This window comes from Cololabis saira, chromosome 1 (assembly GCF_033807715.1).
Source record: "Cololabis saira isolate AMF1-May2022 chromosome 1, fColSai1.1, whole genome shotgun sequence".
Classification (NCBI taxonomy): domain Eukaryota; kingdom Metazoa; phylum Chordata; class Actinopteri; order Beloniformes; family Belonidae; genus Cololabis; species Cololabis saira.
The window spans coordinates 904008-931663 of NC_084587.1; the positions used below are offsets into that span (position 1 = coordinate 904008).

At 45.8% G+C, this 27656-nt stretch overlaps 2 protein-coding genes across 3 annotated transcripts in view; both read left to right on the top strand.

The window, feature by feature from the left end:
- The window catches only part of vps54 (VPS54 subunit of GARP complex), a 315827-nt gene that overhangs the window by 156196 nt on the left and 131975 nt on the right, over nucleotides 1-27656 (top strand). The gene's annotated exons all lie outside the window — the stretch shown is intronic.
- The window catches only part of LOC133449390 (protein AF-17-like), a 42560-nt gene continuing 14964 nt past the window's right edge, over nucleotides 61-27656 (top strand). Inside the window, exons 1-9 of the mRNA XM_061728534.1 lie at nucleotides 61-73; nucleotides 9302-9414; nucleotides 9635-9689; nucleotides 10505-10614; nucleotides 17083-17186; nucleotides 17261-17354; nucleotides 23246-23380; nucleotides 24430-24525; nucleotides 24621-24768. Coding sequence (XP_061584518.1) covers nucleotides 61-73; nucleotides 9302-9414; nucleotides 9635-9689; nucleotides 10505-10614; nucleotides 17083-17186; nucleotides 17261-17354; nucleotides 23246-23380; nucleotides 24430-24525; nucleotides 24621-24768 — 868 coding nt within the window. The remainder of the gene's footprint in view (nucleotides 74-9301; nucleotides 9415-9634; nucleotides 9690-10504; nucleotides 10615-17082; nucleotides 17187-17260; nucleotides 17355-23245; nucleotides 23381-24429; nucleotides 24526-24620; nucleotides 24769-27656) is intronic.

A 27656-nucleotide genomic window follows, 5' to 3' on the forward strand; every position in this document is an offset into this window, starting at 1 on the left:
GAAATAAAGTTGAAATAAATAGAGATGGCAGCTTAAGAAAAGCCTGTACTTTTGGACAAAATGGGGGATCGAAGTACGCTGTGGAAATATTTCGGGTTTAAACCGAGCGATAAGGGCGAACCACTGAACCAGACGCACCGCAGTGCAAGCGGTGCTACAACGCGTGTCTCGCAAAAGGAGGCAACACTTCAAACTTGTCCAAACGTTTAAAGGACAACCACGTGGACTTGTTCCCCGACTTCAGTAAAGAACGACAGCTGATAACTTTGTTCACCAGTTCACTGCACTGTCATGTCAATGAAAGAAGTACAGAGCCTCTCCCAGCCCGTAGTAAACCTACTGTAGCCTACATACACAGAGTTAAAACACGTCCATGGTTATTAAATGCAATTTTTTTTAAATATTTTTAAAAAATAAATTACATTCTTAAAATATTTAAATAAATTCCACAGACTAGAATATAACTTTAATATATTTTTTATATTTTAATATTATTTAATGTTTCATATATATTATAAACCATTAAGGCTATGAATTATATGAATTAATATTATTAAAACACTTTTGTAAAACATTCCATTAGCCTACAATATCTAATCCTATCCTAAAGGACTGTCTCAGAAAATTAGAATATTGTGATAAAGTTCTTTATTTTCTGTAATGCAATTTAAAAAACAAAAATGTCATATATTCTGGATTTATTACAAATCAACTGAAATATTGCAAGCCTTTTATTATTTTAATATTACTGATTATGGCTTACAGTTTAAGATTAAGACTCCCAGAATATTCAAATTTTTTGAGATAGGATATTTGAGTTTTCTTAAGGTGTAAACCATGATCAGCAATATTAAAATAATAAAAGGCTTGCATTATTCAGTTGATTTGTATTGAATCCAGAATGTATGACATTTTTGTTTTTGTAATTGCATTACAGAAAATCACAATATTCTAATTTTCTGAGACAGTCCTGTAGATGATAGGATGAGCCTCAATTTATTTTTCTAGTTATGCCCATTTAATGTTTCATGTGGCCTATAGTTTCAAAACACAAACCTTTTGAACAATGAGAACAAGTAAAATAAAGCAATGGCATGTAAATTAAAATGACCATGTTAATTAAAATACTGTACCACCTCCCTCCCCCAATTACAGAAGTCCAGTGCTCCTGGCTCAGAGAGGGTGACACCACCCACTCAGAAGCAGGAGTTTTTGCTGCTACAGTATTTTATTTAACATGGTGACTTTAATTTGAATGGCATTGCTTTATTTTACTTGTTCACACTGTTCTAAAGGTTTGAACATTTTAATATCCCATGCCAATTATTCATTATATTCATTGTTGTTATTGTTCCCAAAGTCTGCTTTAAAATAAAGGAAAATATTGACATTTGAGAGTGTTCCACCTTTTTACAAAAAGTATCGAAAAGTATCGAAAAGTATCGAAACACATATTGGTATCGGTATCGAAACAGAAATTTGGTATCGTGACAACCCTACTTCACAACCGCTGCAAAACTGCTACGAAACAGCTGCTAAACTGTTGCAAAACCGCTGCAAAACAGCTGCAAAACTGTTGCAAAACCGCTGCAAAACAGCTGCAAAACAACTGCACAACCGCTGCAAAACAGCTACGAAACAGCTGCTAAACTGTTGCAAAACCGCTGCAAAACAGCTGCAAAACCGCTGCAAAATAGCTGCAAAACTGCTGCAAAACAGCTGCAAAACTGTTGCAAAACAGCTGCAAAACAGCTGCAAAACTGTTGCAAAACCGCTGCAAAACCGCTGCGAAACCACTGCAAAACCGCTGCAAAACCGCTGCGAAACCACTGCAAAACTGCTGCAAAACAGCTGCAAAACTGGAGCAAAATAGCTCCAAAACTGTTGCGAAATGTCTGCAAAACAGCTGCAAAACCGCTGCAAAACTGTTGCAAAATGTTTGCAAAACAGCTGCAAAACGGCTGCAAAACTGTTGCAAAACCGCTGCAAAACCGCTACGAAACTGTTGCAACGCTGTTGCACAACCGCTGCAAAACAGCTGCAAAACTGTTGCAGAGCTGTTGCACAACCGCTGCAAAACAGCTACGAAACAGCTGCTAAACTGTTGCAAAACCGCTGCAAAACAGCTGCAAAACCGCTGCTAAATAGCTGCAAAACTGCTGCAAAACAGCTGCAAAACTGTTGCAAAACAACTGCACAACTGCTGCAAAACAGCTGCAAAACTGTAGCAAAATAGCTCCAAAACTGTTGCGAAATGTCTGCAAAACCGCTACGAAACTGTTGCAAAACAGCTGCAAAAACAGGTGCAAAATTGTTGCAAAACTGTTGCAAAGCTGTTGCAAAACCGCTGTAAAACAGCTGCAAAACTGTTGCAAAACCCCTGCAAAACAGCTGCAAAACAACTGCACAACCGCTGCAAAACTGTTGCAAAACAGCTGCAAAACTGTTGTAAAACAGCTGCAAAACCGCTGCAAAACTGTTGCAAAACCGCTGCAAAACAGCTGCAAAACTGTTGCAAAGCTGTTGCAAAATGTCTGCAAAACAGCTGCAAAACCGCTGCAAAACTGTGACAAAACAGCTGCAAAACAGCTGCAAAACTGTTGCAAAACCGCTGCAAAACTGTTGCAAAGCTGTTGCAAAATGTCTGCAAAACCGCTGCAAAACTGCTACAAAACAGCTGCTAAACTGTTGCAAAACCGCTGCAAAACAGCTGCAAAACTGTTGCAAAACCGCTGCAAAACAGCTGCAAAACAACTGCACAACCGCTGCAAAACAGCTACGAAACAGCTGCTAAACTGTTGCAAAACCGCTGCAAAACAGCTGCAAAACAGCTGCAAAACCGCTGCAAAATAGCTGCAAAACCGCTGCAAAACAGCTGCAAAACTGTTGCAAAACAGCTGCAAAACTGTTGCAAAACTGCTGCAAAACCGCTGCGAAACCACTGCAAAACAGCTGCAAAACTGTAGCAAAATAGCTCCAAAACTGTTGCGAAATGTCTGCAAAACAGCTGCAAAACCGCTGCAAAACAGCTGCAAAACCGCTGCAAAACTGTTGCGAAATGTCTGCAAAACTGCTACGAAATAGCTGCAAAACTGTTGCAAAACAGCTGCAAAACTGTTGCAAAACCGCTGCACAACTGTTGCAAAACTGTTGCAAAACAGCCGCAAAACTGTCGCAAAACCGCTGCAAAACCGCTGCGAAACCGCTGCAAAACTGCTGCAAAACATCTGCAAAAGTGTAGCAAAATAGCTCCAAAACTGTTGCAAAATGTCTGCAAAACTGCTACGAAACAGCTGCAAAACTGTTGCAAAACAGCTGCGAAACTGTTGCAAAACCGCTGCAAAACTGTTGCAAAACCGCTGCAAAACTGTTGCAAAACCGCTGCAAAACAGCTGCAAAACAGCTGCAAAACTGTTGCAAAACTGTTGCAAAACTGTTGTAAAACAGCTGCAAAACTGTTGTAAAACAGCTGCAAAACCGCTGCAAAACTGTTGCAAAACCGCTGCAAAACTGTAGCAAAATAGGTGCAAAATGTCTGCAAAACAGCTGCAAAACCGCTGCAAAACTGTGACAAAACAGCTGCAAAACAGCTGCAAAACTGTTGCAAAACCGCTGCAAAACAGCTGCAAAACTGTTGCAAAGCTGTTGCAAAATGTCTGCAAAACGTCTGCAAAACTGCTTCACAACCGATGCAAAACTGTTGCAAAACCGCTGCAAAACCGCTGCAAAACTGCTACAAAACAGCTGCTAAACTGTTGCAAAACCGCTGCAAAACAGCTGCAAAACTGTTGCAAAACCGCTGCAAAACAGCTGCAAAACAACTGCACAACCGCTGCAAAACAGCTACGAAACAGCTGCTAAACTGTTGCAAAACCGCTGCAAAACAGCTGCAAAACAGCTGCAAAACCGCTGCAAAATAGCTGCAAAACCGCTGCAAAACAGCTGCAAAACTGTTGCAAAACAGCTGCAAAACTGTTGCAAAACCGCTGCAAAACCGCTGCGAAACCACTGCAAAACAGCTGCAAAACTGTAGCAAAATAGCTCCAAAACTGTTGCGAAATGTCTGCAAAACAGCTGCAAAACCGCTGCAAAACAGCTGCAAAACCGCTGCAAAACTGTTGCGAAATGTCTGCAAAACTGCTACGAAATAGCTGCAAAACTGTTGCAAAACAGCTGCAAAACTGTTGCAAAACCGCTGCACAACTGTTGCAAAACTGTTGCAAAACAGCCGCAAAACTGTCGCAAAACCGCTGCAAAACCGCTGCGAAACCGCTGCAAAACTGCTGCAAAACATCTGCAAAAGTGTAGCAAAATAGCTCCAAAACTGTTGCAAAATGTCTGCAAAACTGCTACGAAACAGCTGCAAAACTGTTGCAAAACAGCTGCGAAACTGTTGCAAAACCGCTGCAAAACTGTTGCAAAACCGCTGCAAAACTGTTGCAAAACCGCTGCAAAACAGCTGCAAAACCGCTGCAAAACTGTTGCAAAACAGCTGCACAACCGCTGCAAAACAGCTGCAAAACTGTTGCAAAACCGCTGCAAAACAGCTGCAAAACTGTAGCAAAATAGGTGAAAAACTGTTGCAAAATGTCTGCAAAACTGTTGCAAAACCGCTGCAAAACTGTTGCAAACCTGTTGCAAAACCGCTGCAAAACTGTTGCAAAACCGCTGCAAAACAGCTGCAAAACTGTTGCACAACCGCTGCAAAACAGCTACGAAACTGTTGCAGAGTTGTTGCAAAACCGCTGCAAAACAGCTGCAAAACAGCTGCAAAACTGTTTCAAAACAGCTGCAAAACATCTGCCAAACAGCTGCAAAACCGTTGCAAAACTGCTTCACAACTGTTGCGAAACTGTTGCAAAACCGCTGCAAAACTGTTGCAAAACAGCTGCAAAACAGCTGCAAAACAGCTGCGAAACAGCTGCAAAACCGCTGCAAAACTGCTGCAAAACAGCTGCAAAACAGCTGCGAACACGCTGCGAAACTGCTGCAAAATGTCTGCAAAACTGCTACGAAACAGCTGCAAAACTGTTGCAAAACAGCTGCAAAACTGTTGCAAAACGGCTGCAAAACAGCTGCAAAACAGCTGCAAAACCGCTGCAAAACAGCTGCAAAACAGCTACGAAACTGTTGCAGAGCTGTTGCAAAACCGCTGCAAAACAGCTTCAAAACCGCTGCAAAACAGCTGCAAAACTGTTGCAAAACCGCTGCAAAACAGCTGCAAAACTGTTGCACAACCGCTGCAAAACAGCTGCAAAACAGCTGCAAAACTGTTGCAAAACCGCTGCAAAACTGCTGCAAAACTGTTGCAAAACAGCTGCAAAACCGCTGCAAAACTGTTGCAAAACTGTTGCAAAACCGCTGCAAAACCGCTGCAAAACTGTTGCAAAACCGCTGCAAAACCGCTGCAAAACTGTTGCAAAACAGCTGCACAACCGCTGCAAAACAGCTGCAAAACTGTTGCAAAACAGCTGCAAAACTGTAGCAAAATAGGTGAAAAACTGTTGCAAAAATGTCTGCAAAACTGTTGCAAAACCGCTGCAAAACTGTTGCAAACCTGTTGCAAAACCGCTGCAAAACTGTTGCAAAACCGCTGCAAAACAGCTGCAAAACTGTTGCACAACCGCTGCAAAACAGCTACGAAACTGTTGCAGAGCTGTTGCAAAACCGCTGCAAAACCGCTGCAAAACAGCTGCAAAACCGTTGCAAAACTGTTGCAAAACAGCTGCAAAACATCTGCAAAACAGCTGCAAAACCGTTGCAAAACTGCTTCACAACCGTTGCGAAACTTTTGCAAAACCGCTGCAAAACTGTTGCAAAACAGCTGCAAAACAGCTGCAAAACAGCTGCAAAACTGCTGCAAAACTGCTGCAAAACAGCTGCGAAACAGCTGCGAAACAGCTGCGAAACAGCTGCGAAACTGCTGCAAAACTGTTGCAAAACCGCTGCAAAACAGCTGCAAAACCGCTGCAAAACTGCTGCAAAACAGCTGCAAAACAGCTGCAAAATAGCTCCAAAACTGTTGCGAAATGTCTAAAAAACAGCTGCAAAACCGCTGCAAAATGTCTGCAAAACTGTTGCAAAACGGCTGCAAAACAGCTGCAAAACAGCTGCAAAACCGCTGCAAAACAGCTGCAAAACAGCTACAAACCTGTTGCAGAGCTGTTGCAAAACCGCTGCAAAACAGCTTCAAAACCGCTGCAAAACTGTTGCAAAACCGCTGCAAAACAGCTGCAAAACCGCTGCAAAACTGTTGCAAAACCGCTGCAAAACTGCTGCAAAACTGTTGCAAAACAGCTGCAAAACCGCTGCAAAACAGCTGCAAAACTGTTGCTAAGCTGTTGCAAAATGTCTGCAAAACGTCTGCAAAACTGCTTCACAACCGTTGCGAAACTTTAGCAAAACCGCTGCAAAACAGCTTCAAAACCGCTGCAAAACTGTTGCAAAACCGCTGCAAAACAGCTGCAAAACTGTTGCACAACCGCTGCAAAACAGCTGCAAAACAGCTGCAAAACCGCTGCAAAACAGCTGCAAAACTGTTGCAAAACCGCTGCAAAACTGTTGCAAAACTGTTGCAAAACCGCTGCAAAACCGCTGCAAAACTGTTGCAAAACAGCTGCACAACCGCTGCAAAACAGCTGCACAACCGCTGCAAAACAGCTGCACAACCGCTGCAAAACAGCTGCAAAACTGTTGCAAAACCGCTGCAAAACAGCTGCAAAACTGTAGCAAAATAGGTGAAAAACTGTTGCAAAAATATCTGCAAAACTGTTGCAAAACCGCTGCAAAACTGTTGCAAAACCGCTGCAAAACAGCTGCAAAACCGCTGCAAAACAGCTGCAAAACTTTTGCAAAACAGCTGCAAAACATCTGCAAAATAGCTGCAAAACTGCTTCACAACCGTTGCGAAACTGTTGCAAAACCGCTGCAAAACTGTTGCAAAACAGCTGCAAAACAGCTGCAAAACTGCTGCAAAACTGCTGCAAAACAGCTGCGAAACTGCTGCAAAACTGTTGCAAAACCGCTGCAAAACAGCTGCAAAACCGCTGCAAAACTGCTGCAAAACAGCTGCAAAACAGCTGCGAACACGCTGCAAAACTGCTGCAAAATAGCTCCAAAACTGTTGCGAAATGTCTAAAAAACAGCTGCAAAACCGCTGCAAAACTGTTGCAAAATGTCTGCAAAACTGCTACGAAACAGCTGCAAAACTTTTGCAAAACTGCTGCAAAACTGTTGCAAAACGGCTGCAAAACAGCTGCAAAACAGCTGCAAAACCGCTGCAAAACAGCTGCAAAACAGCTACGAAACTGTTGCAGAGCTGTTGCAAAACCGCTGCAAAACAGCTGCAAAACCGCTGCAAAACTGCTGCAAAACAGCTGCAAAACAGCTGCGAACACGCTGCAAAACTGCTGCAAAATAGCTCCAAAACTGTTGCGAAATGTCTAAAAAACAGCTGCAAAACTGCTGCAAAACTGTTGTAAAATGTCTGCAAAACTGCTACGAAACAGCTGCAAAACTGTTGCAAAACAGCTGCGAAACTGTTGCAAAACGGCTGCAAAACTGTTGCAAAACTGCTGCAAAACTGTTGCAAAATGTCTGCAAAACTGTTGCAAAACTGCTGCAAAACTGTTGCAAAACTGCTGCAAAACTGTTGCAAAATGTCTGCAAAACTGTTGCAAAACTGCTGCAAAACTGTTGCAAAACAGCTGCAAAACAGCTGCAAAACCGCTGCAAAACAGCTGCAAAACAGCTACGAAACTGTTGCAGAGCTGTTGCAAAACCGCTGCAAAACAGCTGCAAAACCGCTGCAAAACTGCTGCAAAACAGCTGCAAAACAGCTGCGAACACGCTGCAAAACTGCTGCAAAATAGCTCCAAAACTGTTTTGCGAAATGTCTAAAAAACAGCTGCAAAACCGCTGCAAAACTGTTGCAAAATGTCTGCAAAACTGCTACGAAACAGCTGCAAAACTGTTGCAAAATGTCTGCAAAACTGTTGCAAAACTGCTGCAAAACTGTTGCAAAACGGCTGCAAAACAGCTGCAAAACAGCTGCAAAACCGCTGCAAAACAGCTGCAAAACAGCTACGAAACTGTTGCAGAGCTGTTGCAAAACCGCTGCAAAACAGCTTCAAAACCGCTGCAAAACTGTTGCAAAACAGCTGCAAAACCGCTGCAAAACTGTTGCAAAACCGCTGCAAAACTGCTGCAAAACTGTTGCAAAACAGCTGCAAAACCGCTGCAAAACAGCTGCAAAACTGTTGCTAAGCTGTTGCAAAATGTCTGCAAAACATCTGCAAAACTGCTTCACAACCGTTGCGAAACTTTTGCAAAACCGCTGCAAAACCGCAGCAAAACTGCTACGAAACAGCTGCTAAACTGTTGCAAATCCGCTGCAAAACTGTTGCAAAACAGCTGCAAAACTGTTGCAAAACCGCTGCGAAACCGCTGCAAAACTGCTGCAAAACATCTGCAAAACTGTAGCAAAATAGCTCCAAAACTGTTGCAAAATGTCTGCAAAACTGCTACGAAACAGCTGCTAAACTGTTGCAAAACCGCTGCAAAACTGTTGCAAAACCGCTGCAAAACTGTTGCAAAACCGCTGCAAAACAGCTGCAAAACAGCTGCAAAACTGTTGCAAAACTGTTGCAAAACCGCTGCAAAACCGCTGCAAAACTGTTGCAAAACAGCTGCACAACCGCTGCAAAACAGCTGCAAAACTGTTTCAAAACCGCTGCAAAACAGCTGCAAAACTGTTGCAAAACCGCTGCAAAACTGTTGCAAACCTGTTGCAAAACCACTGCAAAACTGTTGCAAAACCGCTGCAAAACAGCTGCAAAACTGTTGCACAACCGCTGCAAAACAGCTACGAAACTGTTGCAGAGCTGTTGCAAAACCGCTGCAAAACAGCTGCAAAACCGCTGCAAAACAGCTGCAAAACCGCTGCAAAACTGTTGCAAAACCGCTGCAAAACAGCTGCAAAACTGCTGCAAAACTGTTGCTAAGCTGTTGCAAAACAGCTGCAAAACCGCTGCAAAACCGCTGCAAAACTGTTGCAAAACCGCTGCAAAACAGCTGCTAAACTGCTTCACAACCGTTGCGAAACTGCTGCAAAACCGCTGCAAAACTGCTACGAAACAGCTGCTAAACTGTTGCGAAATGTCTGCAAAACAGCTGCAAAACAGCTGCAAAAGTGTTGCAAAACGGCTTCAAAACTGTTTCAAAACGTCTCAAAACTTTTCAAACACGGGGTGGGGCCACCAGGTGTGCGGGGCATGAGGTGGGCGGGGCCACCAGGCGTGAGTGGTTCCGCTGACCCCTCTCTCTCTTTTCCCAGCATGCTACGGGATCGTCCAGGTTCCCACCGGCCCCTGGTTCTGCAGGAAGTGTGAGTCTCAGGAGAGAGCGGCTCGAGTGGTGAGTATTCATTCATTCATTCATTCATTCATTCATTCATTCATTCATTCATTCACTCACTCACTCACTCACTCACTCACTCACTCACTCACTCACTCACTCACTCACTCACTCACTCACTCACTCACTCACTCACTCACTCACTCACTCACTCACTCACTCACTCACTCACTCTCCATCCATCCATCATCCATCCTCTCACCTCTCTTTTCTCCTCCAGAGATGTGAACTCTGTCCCCACAAAGATGGAGCTCTCAAGAGGACGGACAGCGGGGGTGAGTATCTGGTACTTTTGCATTAGTACTTACTTGGCCCGACACGGCTCGTCACGCCTCTACCCGTCTCAGAGTTGGATCACCAAACAGACGCTTTGCGCTTTATAATAAAATCGCCGCGAGTCGCTCTCGCGCTGACTCCCGCTTCCTGATTCAAACGTGTGACGGCCCCGCCCCCCGACCAATCAGAGGCGCGGAGGGTGATGACGGCCCCGCCCCCCGACCAATCAGAGGAGGGTGGTGACGGCCCCGCCCCCGACCAATCAGAGGAGGGTGGTGACGGCCCCGCCCCCCGACCAATCAGAGGAGGGCGGTGACGGCCCCGCCCCCCGACCAATCAGAGGAGGGTGGTGACGGCCCCGCCCCCCGACCAATCAGAGGAGGGTGATGACGGCCCCGCCCCCCGACCAATCAGAGGAGGGCGGTGACGGCCCCGACCCCGACCAATCAGAGGCGTGGAGGGTGGTGACGTCAGAAATAGTCCCGGCTCAGCCCGTATAGAACCTCGCTGAAATGGTTACAGAAAAAAATCGGCTTGGAGCGGCTCTACCCGTCTCAGTCCTAGTGCGAAAGGGCAAGACGGGTAGAACCGAGGTGAAGCGGGACTGGTGGAAAAGGGCCATTAGTATCAGCCGGAGCTGCACTGGCGTGGGGGGGTCACTGGGGGGGTTTGCAAAACTGTTGAAAAACTTGTAAAACTGTTGCAAAACGGCTGCAAAACGGCTGCAAAACAGATCAGGTTCTGGAGCTGCTGGTTCTGGTCCCGGTTCTGATCCTGTTCTGGTTCTGATCCCGGTTCTGTCCCGGTTCCCCAGGCTGGGCCCACGTGGTCTGTGCTCTCTACATCCCGGAGGTTCAGTTCGCCAACGTCCTCACGATGGAGCCGATTATCCTGCAGTTCGTCCCGCACGACAGATACATCAAGGTACGTTTTATAAATGTATATACATACACATAATGAACATAATGAACATAATGAACACAATACAACTATCAAGGTACGTTTTATAAATATACATAAATATACATACACCTAGGGCTGGGCGATATGGACCAAGTCATATCTCCATATTTTCTAACTGAATGTTGATACTCGATATATATCCATATTTTTTCTGTGCCATAATTGGGGTTTCCCCCAAAGCATTATAGCATAGCATCTCTGTTAGCATCTCTGTTAGCATCTCTGTTAGCATATCTGTTAGCATCTCTGTTAGCTTCATTTTTTCTGATCAAACCCTTAAAAAAACAGTCAGTTTTAATACAAAGTCGTGCCAAATGTCACACAGGTTCCTTTATTAACAGAGGTCTGCACAATATCAACATGTATAAAACAAATGAAATAAAAATAAACTGCCTGCATATATAGAATAAAAATGCTTCTTGAATAAAATAAAACAAATATCCCTTTCCTGCATAACAATTAAATTAAAATACACTGGAATTAATACAATGTAGACAGTAACAGGCAGACTTTTCCACTGAGGTTGACAGTTGTGACAATAAAAAAACATTTGTGCAAATCTCAAATAAAACATTCAAGTCAATTTGTCACAAAATAAGCTATATCAAAATCATAAAAAAAAAAAAAAGAAATCGATATAAACGATATTGTGTCGTACCATATCACGTTTGAAAATATATCGATATATATTAAAATCTCGATATATCGCCCAGCCCTACAATATACATAATGAACACAATACAACTATCAAGGTACGTTTGTTCTGTTGTTTGTTCTGCTGTTGTTGTTGTTGTTTACTTGCGTCTCGTTTACCAGCCAGACTTCACCTCCCTGGAAACAAACAAACCCACCTCCGCCCGTTTATTTATCCACCAGTTTAAAACCAAATCACTCGCTGATTCCTGGAAATAATCTCCAAATAAAGACATTTTTCTGTTTTTCATTTCTTCCATTTTACCATTTTAAAAGCAGCTGGTTCTTGGACGTGAAAGCAGAAGTGCGAGGCTCTAAAACATCTGCCAGTAATTAGGTTAATGATCCGCGGGTCAGCGACGTCAGCGACGTGATTTGGTGTTAAAGTGTCGGAGAGACGAGTCTCCGGAGGGAAGACGGGGTCGTTGTTCAGATCCGGACAGGAAGTCGGTAGTAGCTTCAGTAGTTTTAGTTTTCCTGAGTGGAAACACGCGCAGGTGAACAACCGAACCGCCTGTTGTTGTTTATGTAGTGAAGATGAAGCCAGAAAGTAAAAAAAAAAACACATTTGGGCAAAACTAAGTACCTCCATGATGCTTCTCTGGGTTTTAAAAGGGATTATAATGGCACTTTTCCACTAGCACCTACTAGCTTCTACTAGCATCTACTAGCACCTGCTAGCACCTACTAGCACCTACTAGCTCCTACTAGCACCTACTAGCACCTACTAGCACCTACTAGCACCTACTAGCAGCTACTAGCTCCTACTAGCACCTACTAGCTCCTACTAGCTCCTACTAGCACCTACTAGCTCCTACTAGCACCTACTAGCATCTACTAGCACCTACTAGCTCCTACTAGCACCTACTAGCATCTACTAGCCCCTACTAGCACCTACTAGCACCTACTAGCACCTACTAGCACCTACTAGGATCTACTAGCTCCTACTAGCACCTACTAGAACCTACTAGGATCTACTAGCAACTACTAGCAACTACTAGCTCCTACTAGCAGCTACTAGCTCCTATTAGGATCTACTAGCTACTACTAGCACCCACTAGCACCTACTAGCAGCTACTAGCACCTACTAGCTCCTACTAGGATCTACTAGCACCCACTAGCACCTACTAGCATCTACTAGCATATACTAGCATATACTAGCACCTACTAGCACCTACTAGCATCTACTAGCACCTACTAGCATATACTAGCACCTACTAGCACCTACTAGCACCTACTAGCTCCTACTAGCATCTACTAGCATCTACTAGCACCTACTAGCTCCTACTAGCACCTACTAGCACCTACTAGCATCTACTAGCATATACTAGCACCTACTAGCTCCTACTAGGATCTACTAGCACCTACTAGCACCCACTAGCACCTACTAGCATATACTAGCATATACTAGCACCTACTAGCATATACTAGCACCTACTAGCTCCTACTAGCACCTACTAGCATCTACTAGCATCTACTAGCACCTACTAGCATATACTAGCATATACTAGCACCTACTAGCACCTACTAGCATCTACTAGCATATACTAGCACCTACTAGCTCCTACTAGCTCCTACTAGCACCTACTAGCATCTACTAGCACCTACTAGCTCCTACTAGCACCTACTAGCACCTACTAGCATATACTAGCACCTACTAGCTCCTACTAGCTCCTACTAGCACCTACTAGCTTCTACTAGCACCTACTAGTACCTTCTAATCTCAGACATTCATTCAAGAAAAGAGTTGATTAGTGATTGACAGAAAGTGGGCGTGTCCCAGGCCGGTTGGCTCTGCCCAGAGAGACTTGTCCGGTTCTTAATCTCTGCCGCAGTGTTACGTCGTTTAGAGACGCTCATTAGCGGCTCGTTAGACGCCGGACGTCGGTTTCCTGGTGTCGCGTTACGGCTCCATTCGTCCGGGTTCCTGCCTGCATTCCTGAGACTTCCTGTGACGGCGCCGCCCCGGAGGAAACGGAGGCCCAGAGGGCCGGGGGGGCCACTGGGCCACTAGTCCTGGTTTCTACTAGTCCTGGTTTCAGTTCTACTAGTCCTGGTTTCAGTTCTACTAGTCCTGGTTCCAGTTCTACTAGTCCTGGTTTCTACTAGTCCTGGTTCCAGTTCCACTAGTCCTGGTTTCTACTAGTCCTGGTTTCAGTTCTACTAGTCCTGGTTCCAGTTCTACTAGTCCTGGTTTCTACTAGTCCTGGTTTCAGTTCTACTAGTCCTGGTTCCAGTTCTACTAGCCCTGGTTTCTACTAGTCCTGGTTTCAGTTCTACTAGTCCTGGTTTCAGTTCTACTAGTCCTGGTTCCAGTTCTACTAGTCCTGGTTTCTACTAGTCCTGGTTCCAGTTCTACTAGTCCTGGTTTCAGTTACTAGTCCTGGTTTCAGTTACTAGTCCTGGTTTCAGTTACTAGTCCTGGTTCCAGTTCTACTAGTCCGGGTTTCAGTTACTAGTCCTGGTTTCAGTTACTAGTCCTGGTTTCAGTTACTAGTCCTGGTTTCAGTTACTAGTCCTGGTTTCAGTTCTACTAGTCCTGGTTTCAGTTACTAGTCCTGGTTTCAGTTACTAGTCCTGGTTTCAGTTCTACTAGTCCTGGTTTCAGTTCTACTAGTCCTGGTTTCAGTTCTACTAGTCCTGGTTTCAGTTCTACTAGTCCTGGTTTCTACTAGTCCTGGTTTCTACTAGTCCTGGTTTCAGTTCTACTAGTCCTGGTTTCAGTTCTACTAGTCCTGGTTTCTACTAGTCCTGGTTTCAGTTCTACTAGTCCTGGTTTCAGTTCTACTAGTCCTGGTTTCAGTTACTAGTCCTGGTTTCAGTTACTAGTCCTGGTTTCAGTTACTAGTCCTCGTTTCAGATCTACTAGTCCTCGTTTCAGATCTACTAGTCCTGGTTTCAGTTCTACTAGTCCTGGTTTCTACTAGTCCTGGTTTCAGTTCTACTAGTCCTGGTTTCAGTTCTACTAGTCCTGGTTTCTACTAGTCCTGGTTTCAGTTCTACTAGTCCTGGTTTCAGTTACTAGTCCTGGTTTCAGTTACTAGTCCTGGTTTCAGTTACTAGTCCTCGTTTCAGATCTACTAGTCCTGGTTTCAGTTACTAGTCCTGGTTTCAGTTACTAGTCCTGGTTTCAGATCTACTAGTCCTGGTTTCAGTTACTAGTCCTGGTTTCAGTTCTACTAGTCCTGGTTTCAGCTCTACTAGTCCTGGTTTCAGTTACTAGTCCTCGTTTCAGATCTACTAGTCCTGGTTTCAGTTACTAGTCCTGGTTTCAGTTCTACTAGTCCTGGTTTCAGTTACTAGTCCTGGTTTCAGTTCTGCTAGTCCTGGTTTCAGTTACTAGTCCTGGTTTCTACTAGTCCTGGTTTCAGTTCTACTAGTCCTGGTTTCAGTTACTAGTCCTGGTTTCAGTTACTAGTCCTGGTTTCAGTTCTACTAGTCCTGGTTTCAGTTCTACTAGTCCTGGTTTCAGTTACTAGTCCTGGTTTCAGTTCTACTAGTCCTGGTTTCAGTTCTACTAGTCCTGGTTCTAGATCTACTAGTCCTGGTTTCAGTTCTACTAGTCCTGGTTTCAGTTCTACTAGTCCTGGTTTCAGTTACTAGTCCTGGTTTCAGTTACTAGTCCTGGTTTCAGTTACTAGTCCTGGTTTCTACTAGTCCTGGTTTCAGTTCTACTAGTCCTGGTTTCAGTTCTACTAGTCCTGGTTTCAGTTCTACTAGTCCTGGTTCCAGTTCTACTAGTCCTGGTTTCAGTTACTAGTCCTGGTTTCAGTTACTAGTCCTGGTTTCAGTTACTAGTCCTGGTTTCAGTTCTACTAGTCCTGGTTCCAGTTACTAGTCCTGGTTTCAGCTTTACTAGTCCTGGTTTCAGTTACTAGTCCTGGTTTCAGTTACTAGTCCTGGTTTCAGTTACTAGTCCTGGTTTCAGTTCTACTAGTCCTGGTTCCAGTTACTAGTCCTGGTTTCAGTTCTACTAGTCCTGGTTTCAGTTCTACTAGTCCTGGTTCCAGTTACTAGTCCTGGTTTCAGTTCTACTAGTCCTGGTTTCAGTTCTACTAGTCCTGGTTTCAGTTACTAGTCCTGGTTTCAGTTACTAGTCCTGGTTTCAGTTCTACTAGTCCTGGTTCCAGTTCTACTAGTCCTGGTTCCAGTTCTACTAGTCCTGGTTTCAGTTACTAGTCCTGGTTTCAGTTCTACTAGTCCTGGTTTCAGTTCTACTAGTCCTGGTTTCAGTTCTACTAGTCCTGGTTTCAGTTACTAGTCCTGGTTCCAGCTCTACTAGTCCTGGTTTCAGCTCTACTAGTCCTGGTTTCAGTTCTACTAGTCCTGGTTTCAGTTACTAGTCCTGGTTTCAGTTCTACTAGTCCTGGTTTCAGTTCTACTAGTCCTGGTTTCAGTTCTACTAGTCCTGGTTTCAGTTCTACTAGTCCTGGTTTCTACTAGTCCTGGTTTCAGTTCTACTAGTCCTGGTTTCAGTTACTAGTCCTGGTTTCAGTTCTACTAGTCCTGGTTTCAGTTCTACTAGTCCTGGTTTCAGTTCTACTAGTCCTGGTTTCAGTTCTACTAGTCCTGGTTTCAGTTCTACTAGTCCTGGTTTCAGTTACTAGTCCTGGTTTCAGTTCTACTAGTCCTGGTTTCAGTTACTAGTCCTGGTTTCAGTTCTACTAGTCCTGGTTTCAGTTCTACTAGTCCTGGTTTCAGTTCTACTAGTCCTGGTTTCTACTAGTCCTGGTTTCATTTCTACTAGTCCTGGTTTCAGTTACTAGTCCTGGTTTCAGTTCTACTAGTCCTGGTTTCAGTTCTACTAGTCCTGGTTTCAGTTCTACTAGTCCTGGTTTCAGTTCTACTAGTCCTGGTTTCAGTTACTAGTCCTGGTTCCAGTTCTACTAGTCCTGGTTTCAGTTCTACTAGTCCTGGTTTCTACTAGTCCTGGTTCCAGTTCTACTAGTCCTGGTTTCAGTTCTACTAGTCCTGGTTTCTACTAGTCCTGGTTTCTACTAGTCCTGGTTTCTATTAGTCCTGGTTCTTGTTCTACTAGTCCTGGTTTCAGTTCTACTAGTCCTGGTTTCAGTTCTACTAGTCCTGGTTTCTACTAGTCCTGGTTCTTGTTCTACTAGTCCTGGTTTCAGTTCTACTAGTCCTGGTTCCAGTTACTAGTCCTGGTTTCTACTAGTCCTGGTTCTAGATCTACTAGTCCTGGTTTCAGTTCTACTAGTCCTGGTTTCAGTTCTACTAGTCCTGGTTTCAGTTACTAGTCCTGGTTTCAGTTACTAGTCCTGGTTTCAGTTACTAGTCCTGGTTTCTACTAGTCCTGGTTTCAGTTCTACTAGTCCTGGTTTCAGTTCTACTAGTCCTGGTTTCAGTTCTACTAGTCCTGGTTCCAGTTCTACTAGTCCTGGTTTCAGTTACTAGTCCTGGTTCCAGTTCTACTAGTCCTGGTTTCAGTTCTACTAGTCCTGGTTTCTACTAGTCCTGGTTTCTACTAGTCCTGGTTTCTATTAGTCCTGGTTCTTGTTCTACTAGTCCTGGTTTCAGTTCTACTAGTCCTGGTTTCAGTTCTACTAGTCCTGGTTTCTACTAGTCCTGGTTCTTGTTCTACTAGTCCTGGTTTCAGTTCTACTAGTCCTGGTTCCAGTTACTAGTCCTGGTTTCTACTAGTCCTGGTTTCTACTAGTCCTGGTTTCTACTAGTCCTGGTTTTAGTTCTACTAGCCCTGATTTCTTCTTCTCTCCTCAGACCTGCTACATCTGCGAGGATCACGGTCGTGAGAGCAAGGCGGCGAGCGGTGCCTGCATGACCTGCAACCGTCAGGGCTGCAGACAGGCCTTCCACGTGACCTGGTGGGCGGGGCCTCTGGGGGCGGGGTATCAGGGGGCGGGGCCTTCTCTAACGCTGCTCTGTGATTGGTTCCCAGCGCCCAGATGGCCGGCCTGCTGTGCGAGGAAGAAGGTCCGGAGGCCGACAACGTCAAGTACTGCGGCTACTGCAAACACCACTACAACAAGATGGTGAGACGCGCTCCGACCTCCTCCCAGAATGCAACGGGGCACGGCGGCAGCCTCAAATCAATGTTTCAAATCAAAGTTTATTTAGATGGGAAAATGTATATTAATGAACACTACATTAAGCAGTGTAAATACACTGGGTTTTAGCACAAATGCTAGTTTCTACTCGCAGTCCCCACAGAAAACCAAAACAATTCAGTCAAACAAGGGAACAAACATAAAACATACATAGTATCAAAATAGATTTAGCAGCATTTAAAAGCAGTATGGATTGACTTGCGTGACTTGAGTTAGCTACTGTGGTTGAAGCCCGGCTAGCTGTGGTTGTAGCCCGGCTAGCTGTGGTTGTAGCCCGGCTAATTGTGGTTGAAGCCTGGCTAGCTGTGGTTGTAGCCCGGCTAATTGTGGTTGAAGCCCGGCTAGCTGTGGTTGTAGCCCGGCTAATTGTGGAAGGCTGATCTGGCTTGCTGATTGGGTAACGTATTGCGTCACGCATCGCGTCACTTCCTGGTGTTTGCGGTCTGTGCTGCTGCCGTCTTACGGCGTTTGCAGGCTCAGATCTCTCCCGACTTTTTATCTAAAACTTAGACTGTTTTCTGGTAAAATAGCACTATATCTGGTACATTACTGTCTTTATTTCAACACTCGCTCATTTTCTCTTCCGTAACTTTCACTGTCACCAATCACCGATACATTTTCTGTCCGTTAGCCTCCGTTAGCATCTTAGCATGGCCGCTCCGGCTCCCACCGCTTCACCTCTTTCCTGCTCAGTGTGTGAAATGTTTAGTTATTCCTCTGCCTCCTTTAGTGAAGACGGTAAGTGCTTAAAGTGTAGTTTATTTGCAGGGCTGGAGGCGAGGCTCAGTCAGTTAGAGGTCCGGTTCGGCCAACTAAACCATAGTCCGAGAGCCTCCTCAGCTAACCAGGCTAAGCTAGCGGCGGACCGGCCCGTAGCAGCTGAGCGTAGCCGCTCCCCTGCAGCTCCCGAGCAGCCGGCCAGGCAGGGCAGCTGGGTGACGGTTCGGAGGAAGACTAGTCTTAAAGGGCTCACGGAACACCACCACCCGCTTCATGTGTCTAACAGATTTTCCCCACTTAGCGACACATCTGTTGAGAAACCGACCCTGGTGATTGGAGACTCCATAGTCAGACATGTGAAGCCGACTCCAGAGACCTTAGTTAGGTGCATCCCGGGGGCCAGAGCGGGCGACATAGAAGCAAATTTGAAGCTACTGGCAAAGGGTAATCGTAAATATGGTAAAGTTATCATCAATGTCGGAGCTAATGACTCCCGTCTTCGCCAGTCGGAAGTAACCAGAATGAATATTGTCTCGGTGTGTAACTACGCCAAGACCGTGTCGGACTCTGTAGGTTTTTCTGGCCCCCTCCCCAATCTGACCAGCGATGACATGTTTAGTCGCATGCTCTCGCTCCGCCGCTGGTTGTCTCAGTGGTGTTCAGAAAACGACGTGGACTTTATTGACAACTGGGAGACATTCTGGGGAAAGCCCGGTCTGATTAGAAGGGACGGCATTCATCCCACCCGGGATGGTGCAGCTCTTATGTCTAGAAATCTGGCCAATGTTATTAGACACTCCCCCTGACAATGCAGGGTCCAGGCCAGGATGCAGAGCTGTAGTTTAACAGGGCTGGAGGCGAGGCTTAGTCAGTTAGAGGTCCGGTTTGGCCAACCAGACCATAGTCCGATAGAATCCTCTGCGGACCGGCCCGTAGCAGCTGAGCGTAACCGCTCCCCTGCAGCTCCCCGGCAGCCGGCCAGGCAGGGCAGCTGGGTGACGGTTCGGAGGAAGGGTAGTCTTAATGGGCTCACAGAACACCACCACCCGCTTCATGTGTCTAACCGTTTTTCCCCACTCAGCGACACATCTGTTGCTTCTCAAGGACCAACGCCTGCCAACAAAACTGTAGGATTGCATTATGTAATTAGCGACTCTAAAACTGTAGGATTACATGATATTGGCGACTCTGGCCAGGTGCCTAGCAAAATAGAAGTGGTTGCAGTTCCCCGCCCTCCAAAAGTTCACCAGGTGCAGCGTTATAGAGGCGTTAACCAAGATAACCTTGTAAAAATTAAAACCAATGCACATTTGGTACCAATTACAGACCGAAAAATTAGATGCGGACTACTAAATATACGATCATTAAGCTCTAAGTCTCTGTTAGTAAATGATATAATTACAGAGAGCAGGAGTGATATTTTCTGCTTAACAGAAACATGGTTACAGGAGGAAGAGTATGTTAGTTTGAATGAATCAACTCCGCCCGGCTACTTTAATCATCACATTCCTAGAAGCACGGGCCGAGGCGGAGGAGTCGCAGCAATTTATAACTCCGGTCTCCAAACAAAAATTGAACCCAAGTGCAATCATAATACGTTTGAAAGCCTCATGCTTGGTCTGAAATTTCCGAGCCGGAAATCAGAGAAGCCAGTTGTGTTAGTGGTAGTGTACCGGCCCCCTGCTGGTGCGTATCTGGAGTTTTTGTCTGAATTTTCAGATTTCCTTTCTGGATTATTGATCAGCACAGATAAATTCATCATAGTGGGTGATTTTAACATTCATATGGATGTTGAAAGCGATAATCTTAAATTAGCCTTCGATTCTCTTCTAGAATCAATGGGTATCTCACAAAAAGTGGATAAACCGACGCACTGTTTTAATAATACTCTCGATCTCGTTCTCACCTACGGTGTTGAAACTGATGGTCTGTTGGTGTCACCTGTAAACTCCCTTTTATCCGACCATTACTTAATAACGTTTGAATTTAATTTTGTTGATGTTGAAGTGCAAAATAGGAGGTATTATTTTAGCAGATGTTTGTCTGATGAAGTTATTGTTAAATTTAGGGAGGCCATTGCTTATCTTACGACAGTGCGAAATAGTGATGTAGTCGAGGCCAGTGACCTGGGTTCTACCTCTGCAGATGTTGATTTCCTTGCTAGTAACACTGCTGATTTGTTGCATTCAGCTTTAGATGAAGTTGCTCCTTTGAAAAGGAGGGTTTCTAGCCACAGGAGCTTAACTCCCTGGTATAATTCAGATATCCGCATGTTGAAACAAAACGTGCGTAAAATGGAAAGGAAGTGGTACTCTTGTAGGTCTGTAGACTCTCATCGTGAATGGAAAGATATTCTAATAGTATATAAAAAAGCCATTCGCAAAGCCAGAACAGCTTATTATTCAACGCTGATAGAGGATAACAAAAGTAACCCACGTTTTCTGTTCAGCACTGTAGCCAGGCTGACAAAGAGTCACAACTCTGTTGAGCCGTGCATTCCTGCAGCTCTCAGTAGTGAGGACTTTATGGGCTTCTTCAACAGTAAAATCGCGAGAATTAGAGAAGAAATCAACCAGCCGGTTGTAGGTGTTTCTTCAGCTTTAACGACTTCCCTAGGCTCTGACTTGTCTCTAGACTGTTTTGATCCTATAGACCTCCCTGAGCTGACTTCACTCGTTAATAGAGCTAAGTCAACCACATGTATGTTAGACCCCATCCCGACTCGTCTATTCAAACATATTTTTTCTCTTATTGGTACGACAATACTGGACCAAATTAACTTATCCCTAAGTTTAGGATATGTACCACAGGTTTTCAAAGTCGCAGTAATTAAACCTTTACTTAAAAAACCTTCTCTTGACCCAGACACCTTAGCTAATTATAGACCAATTTCCAACCTTCCATTTGTGTCTAAAATTCTGGAAAAGGCAGTTTCAAGCCAGTTATGTGACTATTTGTATAGAAATGATCTGTTTGAAGTCTTTCAGTCAGGGTTCAGAATGCATCATAGCACAGAGACAGCACTTGTTCGAGTCACGAATGACCTCCTTATGGCCTCAGATAAGGGATTAGTGTCCATACTGGTTCTACTGGACCTCAGTGCTGCTTTTGACACTATAGATCATGGCATTTTACTGCACAGGTTAGAGCATGTTGTTGGGATTAAAGGGACAGCTCTATGTTGGTTTAAATCATACCTATCTGACAGGTTCCAGTTTGTTCATGTACATGAGGTTTCTTCAGAACAGTCAAGGGTCTGTTATGGTGTTCCGCAGGGTTCAGTGCTAGGGCCAATCTTGTTCAGTTTATACATGCAGCCGTTGGGAAGTATAATCCAGAATCACGGCATACACTTTCATTGTTATGCTGATGATACGCAGCTCTACTTGTCTATGAAGCCGGATGAAACAGAACCGTTAGTTAAACTTCAGGCATGTCTTAGGGACATCAAGGACTGGATGTCCAGAAATTTCCTGCTTCTAAATTCAGATAAAACAGAGGTTATCATTCTTGGTCCAGAGCATCTTAGGAAGGGATTAGATGGTGTTGCGATGGCTTCCAGTGCAACTGTGAGAAATCTTGGTGTTATTTTCGATCAGGATTTGTCGTTTAAACCATATGTCAATCAGGTTTGTAAAATAGCCTTTTTCCATCTCCGTAATATTGCAAAGATTAGGAAAATCCTCTCACAGAGTGATGCAGAAAAACTAGTTCATGCGTTTGTATCTTCTAGACTAGATTACTGTAATGTGTTGTTAGCAGGATGTCCAAGTAATTTGCTGAATAGGCTCCAGCTGATCCAAAATGCAGCAGCACGAGTACTGACAGGAATTAGCAGGAGAGACCACGTCTCTCCAGTGTTAGCGTCGCTCCATTGGTTACCCGTAAAATTCAGAATCCAATTTAAAATTGTATTACTTGCGTATAAAGCCCAAAACGGCTTAGCTCCGCATTATTTGCAAGACCTGATAGTGCCTTATGTTCCTGTCAGAGCTCTCCGTTCTCAGAGTGCAGGTTTACTTGTAGTTCCTAGAGTATCTAAATGTAGATTTGGAGGGCGGGCGTTCTGCTATCAGGCGCCACTATTATGGAACCAACTTCCAATCTGGGTTAAGGGGGCTGACACCACCTCCACCTTTAAAACTAAACTTAAAACATTTCTGTTTAGTAAAGCCTATAGTTAGTGTTTAGTAAACCTCTAGCTGGTGTTGGTAAATCTCTAGGTAGTGTAAACTTTAGTGTGTCAGAGTCGCTCCTGTGGTTTCTTGTGCTGGCCCCCCCCTTCTCCTCCCTTTTCTCTCTTTTGTCCATGTTGCAGCATCCTTTGCCGGACACCGGAACCTGCAGGTGGTCGTGGGTGGCTTGTAGCTTGCATTACGGAGCACAAGTCTTTCCCCGACCCTGCACCCCAACCTGGGACTTGCTGATTGGGCCGGAGCTTCGGGAGCTGCGTGCTGGCCTGCGGTCCCCACCCCTGGTCATCTCGTTGCTGGCCCCCCCTTCTCCTCCCTTTTCTCTCTTTTGTCCTGCAGGTGGCCATGGGTGGCTTGTAGCTTGCATTACGGAGCACAAGTCTTTTCCTGACCCTGCACCCCAACCTGGGACTTGCTGATTGGGCCGGAGCTTCGGGAGCTGTGTGCTGGCCTGCGGTCCCCACCCCCGGTCATCCCGTTGCTGCTTCCACCTGCCTGCTGTGCTGTTGCCGTCCCTGACCCACCAGTCTGGCCCTCGGCAGGAGGGTCCCCCCTGATGAGCCTGGTCCTGCTCAAGGTTTCTTCCCTCCTAAAGGGGAGTTTTTCCTTGCCACTGTTTGGCTTAAGGTTTTTCTCCCATTAGGGGAGTTTTTACCTGCCATTGTTTATGTAATAACTGCTCGGGGGTCATGTTCTGGGTATGGGTCTCTGTAAAGCGTCTAGAGACAACTCTGTTGTATTAGACGCTATATAAATAAAATTGAATTGAATTGAATTGAATTGAATTGGTTGAAGCCCGGCTAGCTGTGGTTGTAGCCCGGCTAGCTGTGGTTGAAGCCCGGCTAGCTGTGGTTGTTCTGTGTTCTGCAGCTGTGACGCTCATGTTTCTTCTTCTGTTTCCAGCAGAAGAAGCTTCGCTCCGGCGAGAGCAAGAGCTCCTTCGGACACTTCCGCGGGTCGAGCTCGCCGTCGGCGGAGAAGCAGCATCACCACCACAAGCCCAGGAAGGTGAGGGACGAACCCGGGCCCCTGATGGAGGTAACGTAGCCACGTAGCCGCGCCGCCACGTAGCCGCAACGTAGCCGCGCCGCGACCTAGCCGCGACTAGGGGTGTGCAAACAAGGATACCTCACGATTCGATTCGATTTCTATTATTGGTGCCACGATTCTTGGATTATTGTAATTTTTAATGCTTTTTTCCATACAAGATTGATTTTGTCTTCATCTATGGCTACATTTGTAAATAAATAGCCAATCAATGAACTCAGTTCCTCTAACAACACTCACAAATAACAAGGTTTTTTGAACATTTGACATGTATTTTTCAAAGACACAAAATAATGTATTTTATGACTATGTAAACATTTGCTCTTTGACTTCCTTAACTTTGACCAGGGAAAGCTGCACTTGCATGAGAGCGCCCTCTATTGGTGGAAAACACTGAAAACGGTCAAGCCCTGGATTTAATGAGTTCATTAATTCAAGTAAACTAGATATTTACTTAGTGTAAACATATCTGCCATATTTCAAGTGAACAATAAGAAATGTGCATTCTTGAAAATGAAATGATTCAGCAGCTTATTCAGTCTGGAATCTGGATAGGATAACTTAAAAAAAATTAATAAAATAATCGATTCCAAATCGTCACGTGACGCATCGCGATGCATCAACACATCGATGAATTGCACCCACCTCTAGTCGCGACGTAGCCGCGCTGTGCCACAAGTAGCCAGGAAGGTCCGGCAGACCTGGCTCTTCTGCTGGGAGGGGCCTTGGAATCAGGGCTGAAACTGAGGGGGAGGAGCCTTGGAGGTGGAGCTAAGATTGAGGGGGAGTGTGTTGGAGGCGGGGCTGAAGTGCAGCAGACAGGGAGGGGGCGGGGCTTGCTGCATATCTATAAAGGCATCTTACAGGCAGCAGTAACGTAAACATGGAGGCTCCGCCCCCTCAACAACAGCAGTAACGTAAACATGGAGGATGGCTCCGCCCCCTCAACAACAGCAGTAACGTAAACATGGAGGATGGCTCCGCCCCCTCGTAAAGGCTCCGCCCACTCAACAACGCCTTTCTGTGGTTGTTTCCTTTAGAGTCACAAGGAGAAGATCCGTCCGAAGGAGCGACACAAGAAATCCACGGAGAACCTGAACCTGAACCCCTCGGTGGCGCCGAGCGGCATCGAAAAGGTACGAAACCCGGTCCGGGTCGGGTGGTCCTGGGTAGTTCCGGTCCGGTTCTGACCCGGGTCCGGTCCGGTTCTGACCCACCGTGTCCCCCCCAGGTCTCCAGTCACCACAGCAGCAGCAAGGACGGCGAAGGCAAGTCCAGGAAGCCGAGCTCCCACGGTCACGGCCACCGCAGCAAGAAGCCCGGCAGCTCTGGCAAGAGCTGCTCCTCGTCCTCCTGCTCGTCCAGCCCCTTCAACACAGGTACTGGCAGAACCAGCAGAACCGCCGGTACTGGCAGAACCAGCAGAACCGGGTCTCCCTGGACCCAGAACCGGGACTCCCTTGACCCAGAACACTCCCACATTGCACTACCACATTGCAATTGTTGAGGAATTTATCAAAACCAGTTCAGAAGTCCGCTTTGTGGTATAGTGAGTTTTTATTCAGCCGGCGGTGAGCACGTCTACACAGAGCAGGGTCTGGTTGAAATGCTGACCCAGATTGATTTGGCCACAGGGTTTTTATACAAAAGTTCAATCAACAAAGACAGGAATAAACCAGCCTAGTGAGAGACAGTCAGGTGTGATCTTTCAGTTTTGGGACTACCCCTGAGGAGTCAGGAAGTCCATATATGGTCCTCGTCTCTGCAGGGGCTGGAAGTCAAATCCACTTCCACGGTGCCTGTCTCGGCAGGGATGCAAGACGCCGGAACTTGCGTGACAATGTCTTGAGCATTGAATGAGACTGGAGCTGCCTGCAAGTGCTCGTCCCTGCAGGGGTCCTCAGGAGCTGGAACTTGCATGACAATGCGTCAAGCGGGGTATGAGGCTGGGGCAATGTGCTGTTGGAATGCTTCATCACATTACCACGTTACACTCCCACGTTACACTACCACGTTGCACTCCCACGTTACACTACCACGTTACACTACCACGTTACACTACTACGTTGCACTTGCAAGCGGTAAGTCCGTGAACTTCGCTCAGAGCTGCTCCTCAGCCAATGTCCTTGATGTTATCAGGCGGCTCGGTCAGTTCTGAAACAGGTCCACAGATGTTCCTGGGAAGGGGAGGGCTAGTGGGGGCAGAGCCCCTTGTTTACATTCCACCAGGGAGATTGTGACCAGAGCGATCGGCCAAACCGCTCTGTCAAGGCCAGATTATAGAATCAACAATTGTATTGAAAAGAAACAGGCAGCCTCAGGAATTTTCCGTCTGCCTTCAGTCTCTGGTTCATCAATGGTGACTCCAAACAGACGAATTTGTGATCAATTCCCGCCAAGCCGAGCTTCCAACTTCTCCAAGGTCTTATCCATCTTGCCAATGAGCTCAAAGACCGCCGCCAGCCTGCGATTCTGTTCAAGAATCACATCCAGCTTACGGGCCTGCTCCCCCAACGTTAAAGTCTGAGTGTTGGTCGCCGTGCTTGTTCCTTCAGCAACGTCGGGCAGCTCAGAAAGGGCCAAAACAGCTGTCGACGACTTACGTGTTTGGCGGTAGACTAGGAATCCCCCTCTTCCGATCAAGAGGATAATCAAGAGAAATCCTGCTATCATAAATCCAATTATGAAGCATCTTCAACGTCCTCGACAGACAGGATCACCAAACACAACGGCTTCCAATGTTTCCAGGAATCCATTGTGTATCCGGCACAAAATGTCCCATCGGGGCAAGAGGGCTCCCTTACCCCCTGACTTCTCGTCACAAAAATTTGGTCAATTGTGCTGAGAGACCAGTTAACCAATTCCATGATTGTAGAATTTCAGAGGAGTGAAAAAGAGAAGCTCTAAAAAGACAAGACAGGACAAAAGCAGTAGCAGGGCAGATAAGAAGGGAGAGGAGTAGAAAAGTGTCCGCCTTCGCCGAGAGCCGGAAGAGAAGAGCCACGTTGCACTCTGCACTAGCACGTTACACTACCACGTTTCACTACCACGTTGCACTCCCACGTTACACTCCCACGTTACACTACCACGTTGCACTCCCACGTTACACTACCACATTACACTACCACATTACACTACCACGTTGCACTCCCACGTTACACTACCACGTTGCACTCCCATGTTGCACTACCACGTTGCACTCCCACGTTACACTACCACATTACACTACCACGTCACACTCCCACGTTACACTCCCACGTTACACTACCACATTACACTACCACGTTGCACTCCCACGTTACACTACCACGTTGCACTCCCACGTTACACTACCACATTACACTACCACGTCACACTCCCACGTTACACTCCCACGTTACACTACCACATTACACTACCACGTTGCACTCCCACGTTACACTACCACGTTGCACTCCCACGTTACACTACCACATTACACTACCACATTACACTACCACGTTGCACTCCCACGTTACACTACCACGTTGCACTCCCACGTTACACTACCACATTACACTACCACATTACACTCCCACTTTGCACTACCACATCACACTACCACGTTGCACACCCACGTTTGCACATTTGGTACCAATTAGAGACCGAAAAATTAGATGCGGATTACTAAATATACGATCGTTAAGCTCCAAGTCTCTGTTAGTAAACGATCTAGTTACAGAGAGCAGGAGTGATATTTTCTGTTTAACAGAAACATGGCTACAGGAGGAAGAGTATGTTAGTTTGAATGAATCGACTCCGCCCGGCTACTTTAGTGGTCATATTCCTAGAAGCACGGGCCGAGGCGGAGGAGTCGCAGCAATTTATAACTCCAGTCTTCAAACACTGAGTTTTGTTAGTGGTAGTGTACCGGCCCCCTGCTCGTACCAGTTCTGTTAGTGGTAGTGTACCGGCCCCCTGCTCATACCAGTTTTGTTAGTGGTAGTGTACCGGCCCCCTGCTCATACCAGTTCTGTTAGTGGTAGTGTACCGGCCCCCTGCTCGTACCAGTTATGTTAGTAGTAGTGTACCGGCCCCCTGCTCATACCATTTCTGTTAGTGGTAGTGTACCGGCCCCCTGCTCGTACCAGTTCTGTTAGTGGTAGTGTACCGGTCCCCTGCTCGTCCCAGTTCTGTTAGTGGTAGTGTACCGGCTCCCTGCTCGTACCAGTTCTGTTAGTGGTAGTGTAATGCCCCCCTGCTCGTACCAGTTCTGTTAGTGGTAGTGTACCGGCCCGCTGCTCGTACC